The sequence below is a fragment of the Mesoplodon mirus genome, assembly GCF_964341445.2.
Source record: "Mesoplodon mirus genome assembly, chromosome: 2".
Lineage (NCBI taxonomy): Eukaryota > Metazoa > Chordata > Mammalia > Artiodactyla > Ziphiidae > Mesoplodon > Mesoplodon mirus.
Window position 1 is genome coordinate 105,242,034 of NC_138977.1, and position 11,505 is coordinate 105,253,538.

The 11,505-nt window shown below is 33.1% G+C and overlaps 1 protein-coding gene across 1 annotated transcript; it reads left to right on the forward strand.

The window, feature by feature from the left end:
- Positions 1–5,944: 5,944 nt before the first annotated feature.
- On the forward strand, positions 5,945–11,097 carry LOC309798880 (kappa-casein-like; the record flags this gene model as incomplete). The annotated part of the gene is made up of 3 exons (XM_082611611.1): positions 5,945–6,001; positions 8,679–8,711; positions 10,449–11,097. The coding sequence occupies 3 exons, from the start codon at positions 5,945–5,947 to the stop codon at positions 10,899–10,901; spliced, it is 543 nt and encodes a 180-aa protein (XP_082467737.1). The 3' UTR covers positions 10,902–11,097.
- Between the last annotated feature and the right edge of the window lie 408 nt (positions 11,098–11,505).

Consider the following 11,505-nt stretch of genomic DNA (forward strand, 5'->3'; position numbering starts at 1 on the left):
TTGAATGGCCAAAAAGGAATAAAAGACCTATGGGAGTAAATGTAGGACAGAATTATTGAGAGCCCTAACACCACATTGGCTAATTAACACTTTACAGAAATGAAAAGTTAATTTTTTTTTTTTTTTTTTTTTTTTTGTGGTACACGGGTCTCTCACTGTTGTGCCCTCTCCCATTGCAGAGCACTGGCTCTGGACACACAGGCCCAGTGGCCATGGCTCACGGGCCCAGCCACTCTGCAGCATGTGAGATCTTTCTGGACCAGGGCACGAACCCGTGTCCCCTGCATCGGCAGGCGGACTCTCAACCACTGTGCCACCATGGAAGCCCTGAAAAGTTTTATTGATTACCCCTTGTATTTTGTAATCTGTGTGTTTAAATGGGACCCAGAAACCCTGGAAAGTCGCTAAAGCATGAATTTATGTGTGCATTAATGCTAATGTCAGAATGACACCCCATTCTGGGCTCCAGATGACATCCAATGTCTCCTCACAGTCTTCCTATCAATATCCAGCTGAAAACATGTTATCTTTAGATGCTCCCTGCAAGTAGAGATCATGACTATCTACTCTATTCCCCAAAGTGCCTTATTTTTTTAAACAAGAACTATATATGTCTGTGCATTTTATTTATTGGAATGAATGATCTACAGGAGAGCAAAATTGTGATATTCCACTTTGTTAGAGTTAAACAATTTTAAGAGCATTTTATGCTATTTTCTCATGGTTTTTACACAATGGCAATGGTTTCTGAAGCATACAAATTTCTACACTAAAATGTTACTTTTCTGATGTCTTAAGAATTAATAATACAGAAAGTTATGTTAGTTATTTACATTGTGACTACTATCTCAAACATTGTTGTACTTCAAGCACATGGTATTGAGATCAGCCTGGTAGTAATGAAGTTGCTAAAAAATAAAATGAGACAGAAAAAATAATAATGAAACCACATGCAAGTTAATACCACCAAAAGAAGAGAAAATAGAAATAAAGTACATAACAGATGTAAGTAACACTAACAGAATAAGAGGAAGCTGCTATGGGTAAAAGAATACATACGAGTCAATAATCATCTTTCTACTTATCACAAAATGTTTATTTCATAGTGCTGGAAATTTGAACTTCTTACAAAATACAACAGCTTCAGTGTGTCAGAGTTATATAAATGGACACTGTTTACCAGGATCTAAACACAAGGAAGCTGTAGCTTGACTGAGAAGCCCTGCTGGTGCTCCTCCCATATTCCAGGGATGTTTCAGGAGTCCATCATGGCCCCTCAGATGAATATATGACTAGATCAAGGCTGGTGAATCAGTTCTAGATCACAAACACAATAAGTTTGGAGACTGTTCAGCATCATACTGACACCCTGGGAGATTTCATTTTGTAGGAGATCTGATTCTTCTTCTAAGAGCTTTTCTTTGGAAAACACTAGGGTATCTGAATAGCTCCAGAAAAAAAATCACCTAATTTGTCTACAGCAATCACTCAAAACTCTTTAGCTCTCTTAGATTGCCCGAGGTGGATATATATGATATGGGGAATGTTCAATGTCACTAGTATTCAAGTAAATGTTAGACTATCAGCTCCACAAGGGCAACAATCTTTGCCTGCTTTGGCTACTAATATATCCTTAATGACTGGAACAGTACCTGAAATAATTTAAGTGCTAAAAGAATAATATCTAGTTTTACAAAGTTCCCAAAGGGCCCAGAAGAAATGTAGAAATGTTTTTTCTTTTAGTAGGGAGAAGGATTCCTAGCATTCCCAGGTGAAATATATTATCCTGACAACACAATGTCATTGAAGGTAGTCTGAGTCTCTGGTACTTGTGAATTAAATAAGTAGACTCTCAACTGAAAATCAGTATCATATTATGGCTCTACATCAATTGCAAAGAAATTACCATGTGGAACAGAATCTTTCATAATTTGAGGACTGACCAGAACATAATCTTCCAGCCATCACTTGACCCAGATGACCAAAGGAAAATGATGTAACTGAACAGTCCAAATAGATTGGCTGGTCTTACTACTTTAGCAGCCTGTTTTAGCAGTTTTGAAACTCTGCCATCTTTCTCTGAACTGCAGAAATCAACTATTTTGAGAAACAGAAAATCTCAACTTACTCTATACAAACTGAATAAGCATTTCAGGGCTGTGAACATCTTTCTTAACTTTCTCAGACATGAAATACTTCTAAGAAAAAGAGGAACACAACACAATGCTGGTATTATTTCTTGTTTGTATTCTGGCAGTCCTACATTGATTCCTATAAATACCTCAGTCTGGCCAGTACTTCACAGGTAAAGTGAAGTCACAGTTAATGTTTTTTCCAGATAAATGTAAGCAAAAGAAAATATTCTTCCCTGAATTATCTAGGCAAATTATTTGGTTAGCTGTATTTTACCAAAATATTCCCCATATTGGTGGTTTTATGATATATATTTTGTAAGTCAGGATGAGCTGTCTTTGAAACAGAACAATTATTCTGAATTCAATAATTTAATTTTATACATCAAGAATGGTTCACCTGTATTATTGAAATTTAAGAATCTAAGTGCAACTTTGATTCATAAGAGGTTAATCAATCAACAGGTGCTTATTGCATGCTTATACCATGGACTTACTGAAGAATAAAATGCAAATGGCTCCCTACTTTATATTGATTAAACTATTTTATATTTAGATATAACCTGTAAGAAGTTGTTCTTGAGTATATGAGAGATGGTCAGTTTTCTAGTTTTTAAATATTGATGGTTGTAATTCTGGAAGAATATGACCAACCACAGCCCATAATATATATAGGGTCACTTGATATCCAAGGTCTTAAATTAAAAAGAAACATTTGAAATGCAACAGTGCTGTGGTTAGCTATTTTTCATTTTAATAACAGCTTTAAATTCAAATAGGTATAGTTAGTTGATTAAGAATGTAGTTAATATTTTTTAAACTTCTCCATATCTTTTCATAAAATATAAAAATTCATTCTTTAAAAAGTGTGAATAATCTCTTTCCAAACCTCATGAATGACAACTCTATTTCCCCCTCTGCATTGCATTAACTGAGATAGACGCATAGATGGTCCTGCTATCGTCAAATCTTTCCTTTCTGTCATCTTCCTATTGGGTGCAATGTAGAAGGAAGATAAATCGCATGACGCAAGGCACTAACACCCTTTAATTAGTCTCCATTTATTTACCTTGGGTCTTCCCTACAGTTGAGAGGCCAACTCAACCTACTGCCAAGCAAGACCTGACGGGCACAAGGAAAGGTAATCATATTAAAAAGTCCAGAGAAAATGATTCTTTTTCACAGTAGTTAGTAATAACACCACCAATGTTATTTTAGAAGCACATTTTCTTCCTTTTAGCTTTATTGTTAAGCTTGAATATGCCCTGGCATTATTTTGATATTAGTTTCTAACCTAAACTTTAGATTCTGTATAATGCTATCAAATTTATTTTTAACTTCACTTTGGGTTAAAGTCAAGGTTTGATACTGGCTAAACTACTGAAGACAATGTAAATTCTAAAAAAAGGTTTATTGTTCAAGACAATGAACCTATTCCTACAGACAAATGTGGAGGGCTAACTTCTTAGGAAGATGAAAATGCATAATAATCCAGATTGATCCCTTAATTAATTTCTAATTTTTATTTATATCTAAAGGTTATAATTTTATGTTATAATATAGCTTTAAAAAATGACTTACATATCCTAATGAAAGCTGAATAGTTTTTGTGCTTCACAATTTTTTCTCTCTTACCAAGTGATGAAGGCAAATTCAAGTACTCATTGGTTTAACTAACCGACAAGTGAAGTATGGTTTTACCTTTCTGATTTCTGTTTATGCTAAAAAGGGAGGAACTACTATTATTTTACAGATTGTTTTTGTGTGAGTATGTTTGTGTTTCAATTTTGCGTGAATTGTAAAGTCTGTGATTCACCATGGAAATATTATTGTTCAGTCTACAGTCTTAAAAGTTAAACAGTGATTATTGTACAATATTGTTTTCTATATTCACTATACTGTATTATAATCATCAAGCTTGCTAAGGGACTAGATCTTAATTATTCCAACCACAAAAAAGAACTGATAATTATGTGACATGACAGAGGTGTTAATTATCACTACAATGGCAATCATACTACAATTATACAAATACATCAAATCTACATGTTGTACACCTTAAATTTACACAATATTATGTATCAAATCTATTTCAATTAAGAAAAAGTTAACTGGCAAGTAAAGAATTAATAAGGAACTCCATTCTTCTCAGTGAAACTTGAGAGGAAACAACCTATGCTGTAGGTTGTTCAAATTTGATCACACATGAGTTCTTTTCCATCCAATGATATCCCATCAGAGGTTCTGAAGTCAGTTTAGTAGACAGCATTTCTAATCATTCTTAGCTGAAAACCAAAGGTGAATGGTGTCTGGTGTGTGCTCTCTTTACCAAGCCTGAACTTTAACTCTGTGACCCTCTTTTGTAAAACTCAGTTTGTAGGTTTCAAGTCTATACAAGTATAGCAATAACAATAGCTGCAACAAGACGTAGTTAGTATTTACTTCATAAATACAATACATATTTAAATATTAAAAGTTTGAAGTGTTATATGTATCTTTCTAAAAAGGCAATTTATTTTTTTTTAAATCAAATAAATATGTGTAACTACCCTATACTCCTTTACAAATGTAAGGCTAATTTATTTCTTCAAATATTTCAGCCAGAGACCTGTAATTGTCATATCTTACATTTTTTCATTAAAATGCTCAAGTTAATCACATCATTTTTGATTAATGGAGAAGGAGATTATGAAAGATGAAGTTTCAGTATACCCCCCATCTCCTCCATTTTACATGTTCCTGTTAGATTAATCGTGGAATTATAGAATTTCAGTTCTAACTTTTGTTTATAGGTAACAGTAGTAAGGCCCAGATAAAGGAAATTACTTGGCCAAAATTACACAAGTAGAGATAGAACCTGAGATAGAACTCAGTTCTCCAAAGGAATGTGTAGTCACCTAAGTCTCTAGTCTGAAACCACTCAACTGTTTTCCATTGTTTAGAAATGGCATGCCTAATTCTTCAACCTGGCATTTAAGACCTCTGCTTTTTCTTCCCTCAACTTTCTTTCCAACTTTGTATTTCCCTTCTCTCCATTCAAATGTCCATAGATATTCCCAAGACTTTCTCCTCTACTTGAAGTTTCACTCTATTAATCTCTGCATGGGCAAGTCCCACCTATAATACTATCTCCTACAGAAATAATCTGTTTATTTCTTAACTGAAAACTTCTACCTGTAGAAAACAACTTTTGTGACATTTTCTACTTTCTTTCCTCTAACAGTGATGTGTGTGTGTTGCAACTCTCTTCCTAAAATTGATGTTACTTGGCAAGACAAATTCACCTTGATAATCTCAACACTTGACACAGTGCTTTGTTCCTAGTAGGTTCTTGGTGCATGTAAAATGAATATATGATTAACCTTATAATGGTACTTTCAGTAATATAATCAAAAATTAAATTCATTCATTTTATACTGTTTGGTTTTTCTAAAGCTTTGGATAAAAGAGATTTTCCACATTGGCTAAATCTACCCCTAAATCTGACTTTTTCTTTCACCTTAAACCAAAGAGGACATTGTTCCAAGTCACTCTTAAATTATTAGTAACAGATCCTTTTAATGTAATTTTTTTTGTTTGTTGTTTTGCGGTACATGGGCTTCTCACTGTTGTGGCCTCTCCCGTTGCAGAGCACAGGCTCCGGACACGCAGGCTCAGCGGCCATGGCTCACGGGGCCAACCGCTCCATGGCATGTGGAATCTTCCCAGACCGGGACATGAACCCATGTCCCCTGCATCGGCAGGCAGACTCTCAACCACTGCGCCGCCAGGGAAACCCTAATGTATGTTTTTAAATATTATTTTTAGGTGCAATGATGAAGAGTTTTTTCCTAGTTGTGACTATCCTGGCATTAACCCTGCCTTTTTTGGTGAGTTAATTTCATCTTATCAATTTGTATCAAAACTTTTTTAAAAATTTATTTAAGGTCTCTAATTATGTAAATTTCTAAATACAGTTATATTTTATGGAACAAAACAGCTGCATACTAACTATATTTTCCTAATAATAATGTATTTTTACATTTATTTCTCTTATAAAATTAAAATCATGTTCTTCTGAATATACTTCTGGTTTCCAGGTATCAAGAAATCATACTTTATCATGTATAGAAAACCTTTAAAATTCTCCTATGATAGAGAAAATACATTTTTGGGGAAAAAACAGTACTAAAAATATTTTTAAATTATAATGTGCTCTAAAAATTCACAAAAAATAAATACAGAAATCATAGACCAGGATGAGAAATGTTTTTAATTAAATTCCTATCTCGTGCTGACTCCAATCTCTTAAGGGACTAAATTCTTAAAAGATTAGGAGCTCATTTAAGCTTTTTTACCAATTTCAAATAACTTGACAGGTACTTTTAACATTCAAACATATTGTAACTTTTGTTATAATCTTTCCATTATGTCAATTGAGACTCCTTCTCAGGGCTTGTATCCATAAACAACTCTATGATTTTCAGGTATTTTCTTGAATTACATGCTGTGTATTAAGGCTATTGGAACAAGAAAAATGTTTGGAATATTTTTTTTCTTTTAATATTTTCGACTTGCTTTCCTTACTCTTTTGCCTATTGCTCTGCTTTATTTTCATGCTCATTTGGGGATCCCAGGCACTTATTTGCCAATAGCAAGCACAGGAAGGCAAACATCTCATGTTTTATGACCTCCTCTTAGATTGTAAAATATGGGAGGATGCTAGTCCTTGTTTCATAATTCATTTATTATTAAATTTAGATTTGCTTTTAAGTTAATATCTCAAATAATTTTATTAGGTAAATTCTTGGAGTCAAATTTTTAAATATTTGAATTACTATGACTTTCACATTTATTTTCTTTCATTTATTCTCTGAAATTTGATTTTATTGTGGCCACCTGCATGTTTAGAACTTGGGTTTTCTCTTTGAGTGAAAAGGACTAAATTTTAAATCAGAATGTGATCCACCACTGCCTGACCTATAGCAAACTCTTCTTGAGCTACTTGAGCCTGCTCTAGCCCCCAAATACTCCTTCTGGTTTTCTCAAAGCTACAAGCCCCAGAGACATTAAGAAATAATTCAAAAGAATAGTGAAAGTTTATAGATTTTACCATCCAATATTATGAGCAGTCAAAATTATACAAATTAAAACAGCAATATGGTAGCTTCTTTTATGTGCTAAATTTATTCCTTCTCTCCAAAATAAAAATAGTTAAGATACAATTTATTACTAGCAATTTTGAGATGAACTGCACAATCTTATATCCTACTGGTGGCATTATAAGTTGGCATAAATTTTCTGTACAGCAGTTTAATAATTTCTATCGAAGAATTTCCCCCCCAAAATCACATTTTTGAAAAACTGTCTTAAGAAATCAATTAAAACTATTTAAAAGGCCACTGATATCCAGATGTTATTAATCTCTCTATTTAAAATAAAACATGTTTTGGAAAAAAGCTTTAATGGTTAACAATAAAGAACAAACATTTCATGACATAATCATTGATTATTTATATTTCAACTATGAATATGTAAGTATGAAAACTATGATATAATGGAAAAATGCTATGAGAGATCACACTCTTTTAAAAGAAGTAAGATACAAGATACTAAAATGAACATATACCAGGAATACATAATACATATTGATTGGTATTATATTTAAATGTCTACATTATCAGGATTTTTGAGTGTGGGCAAACTTTCAATATTTATATAACTTTCTAAATTTTAAACTAGCGATTTAATAAATTTAGAGAAAAATAAGTCTCTGTCTCTTATTACACACCAGTATTTTTTTTCTAATCTCTGATTTCCTATACCTACAACTTCCAAAAGATTTGTAGAGTCTTCTATATCCAAGTGATATGTGTGAAGTCTTAAACTAGAGCTGTCATTTTAAAAATATTTACCATTATGAACTCACTCAAAAGTTTATAAAACTTTTGTGAGTTTTAAAGCATCATAAAATTGCTAACTCCTGATTTCCTATGAATGTTGTAATCCAGAATTAAGAAAAACACTATAAATACACAAAAATTGATTTTTAAATGGTATTATTTATACAACACTTATATACTGATGTTTTGCTAGATTTTTTTAATCAAGAAAACCTCATAAATCATCTTAGTAGGGGAACAAAAAAGGAAAAATATGCTCAATGCTCCTCTTATTTTTAACAATGTATATTCAATACAAACTGAATATAGGTTGTTCATGTTCTTCACTTAAGCAAATATCATGTATTATATTTATTGGGGTCAAATGATCATATTCTTTTCAACCTTATTTTTCTCCCTAAACAGTGATTTTTAAAGACAACTTAACCATGGAGCTCATTATTACTATTTTAGTTAATATATTTCTGTCACTTCTTGAGTGGTTCACAGACTATGGTTAGATAACCATGGAAAGTGCTTTATAATATTTTACAATACCAAAATAAAAACAAAAAAATGTTTTGTCTTTGATATAAAAGATATTTTTAAAACCACAAGAAAATCTAGATTCTGTCTTGCTTTTTTTTAACTTCTTATTTCTCATTCTTTCTCTGAATCTCACCAGAGTGCAGAGGGGCAAAACCAGGAACAATCAACAGTAAGTTTAAATGTTTCCAGTAGAGATATGTACTCCAAAGTATAATATTATGCAAAGTTTAATGATATTAAAATGCCTCTGTCTAAACACTAAGTAAATATTTAAGCTCCATGAAATAATCTAATAATCCTTGTAAAAAACATCACTTCAACAACCAATCATATGAATCAACCTCAATGTTTATCTGAAAATCTCAGTATCATTTTGTAGGCCAAGTCATGTCTTTTGATTTTCATGTGTATTTAGCAATATGAGAAAACCCTCTCAGAATTTAATAGTGGGAAAAAATGAAAGCAAAAGCAAAGTTTAATATTTCTCCTGTCTACTTTTAAGACTTGGGGAAAGATCACTCTCTGACCCTTCTTTGAATACTTCTCATACATTTATATTTACTTCTACCTTTTGTTTCCCCAATCTGTTTGAATGAATAGGTCTCCCTTCATGAGAAAGGCTTGCTTTGCAGTGTAATTTTGTTGATTTGTTTCTATTTATATGGAAAGATCTAATGACGTATTTGGGTTTTTTTGCACGATTGAATATTTTTTATTAGTTTCTGCTTTATAACAAAGTGAATCAGCCACACACACACATCCGTTCCCATATCCCCTCCCCCCCGCTTCTCCCTTCCTCCCACCTTTCCCATCCCACTGCTCCAGGCGGTCACAAAACACCGAGCTGATCTCCTTGTGCTATGCGACTGCTTCCCACTAGCTATCTACCTTACGCTTGGTAGTGTATATATGTCCATGCCTCTCTCTCGCTTTGTCACAGCTTACCCTTCCCCCTCCACATATCCTCAAGTCCATTCTCAAGTAGGTCTGTGTCTTTATTCCTGTTTTACCCTTAGGTTCTTCATGACATTTTTTTTTCTTAAATTCCATATATATGTGTTAGCATACAGTATTTGTCTTTCTCTTTCTGACTTACTTCACTCTGTATGACAGACGCTAGGTCTATCCACCTCATTACAAATAGCTCAATTTTGTTTCTTTTTATGGCTGAGTAATATTCCATTGTATATATGTGCCCCATCTTCTTTATCCATTTATCTGTTGATGGACACTTAGGTTGTTTCCATCTCCGGGCTATTGTAAATAGAGCTGCAATGAACATTTTCTTACATGTCTCTTTTTGAATTATGGTTTTCTCAGGGTATATGCCAGTAGTGGGATTGCTGGGTCATATGGTAGTTCTATTTGTAGTTTTTTAAGAAACCTCCATACTGTTCTCCATAGTGGCTGATTAGTTTAGAAAAAAATGTGCCCTCAGCCTAATCCCGAGATAAAAAAAAAATTACAAACATGTGGTGAGAATGTATATATACACGTATAAGGAAAAATATATACATATTTTTTTCTGTGTGTAGTATGTTTGTATACTGTATGTCAAAGCACTCTATGAGACTGGTCTAGCTGTGGTACTTATAATGCACAGCATTTACTGAGCACTTTTTGTGTATGCCAAGCTCTGGTCAATGTGATTTACATTATGGATTAGCTCATCTAATTTTTTTGAAACTAATATTATTTTTAACGTGTGTTGAAAATCAAGAAGTGGAAGGGAAGTGTACAAATCCATATCTCATAAAATAATATGATTGCTGGGTTCACTATGTCCAATGTTGTACTTACTTAACATCAAATACTGTAACATTGTATTTCAAAAAATTCTGATTTAAGACATCTCTTCATTCTAGCCTACAATAATACTATTCTGCATAATTTATTCTTTTTGCAGCACTGTGAGAATGATGAAAGATTGTTCAATGAAAAAACAGTAAAATATATCCCAATTCATTATGTGCTGAGTAGGTATCCTAGTTATGGACTCAATTACTACCAGCACAGACCAGCTGCACTAATTAATAACCAATTTATGCGTTACCCATATTATGCAAAGCCAGTTGCATTTAGACCACATGCCCAAATTCCTCAATGGCAATTCCTGCCAAATATCCACCCACCTACTGTGGCACATCATCCACACCCACGTCCATCATTTATTGCCATTCCACCAAAGAAAACTCAGGATAAAACAGTCATCCCTATCATCAATACCATTGTTGAGCCTACACTTATACCTACCACTGAACCAATAGTGAACAATGTGGTTACTCCAGAAGCTTCCTCAGAATTCATCATGAGTACACCTGAGACCACCACAGTCCAAGTTACTTCACCTGTGGTCTAAAAATTCTAAGGAAACATCAAAGAAGACAACACAGGTAAATGAGCAAAAGACAAAATGAATAATAGACAAGATTCATGGATTTATCAAAACAATCATAAAATCTAAAATAGTATAGATGGATAAATTAAATCTGTTATGGGAGCAGGCAAAATGGGCTAATTATAACTTTAATTTGCTGGTGCCTTAGCATTGATATACTAGATTCTTTTCCAACAAGAAATGAAAAATAATCAGATTTTACAAAATGAAGAAAAATCGGGAACTTTTTTATCAAACTTTTTTCAACACCTGGAACACTCCTAGAATCTATTTGTTTTATTTTATTCCTGTTCACAGACAAAGACAGTGGAGTAAAAGACAGTATTAAACTCATGATTTTTCTTATCTTAAAAATACAACTTCTTAGAACAATGTACATAGGATATGAGTTTAAATACATTTTAATTGCATAACAGTGTTCTTGCACTCTAATTTTGGTATGAATAGATTGAAAGGAAATGAAAGGCTTCCCACGTAGCTTTTTGATTTAAAATACAACTCAGTGTGACATAGTGGTAACAGCATTAAATCAGAGAAGGCTGCTTCTTCCATTGTGTGATCTTAG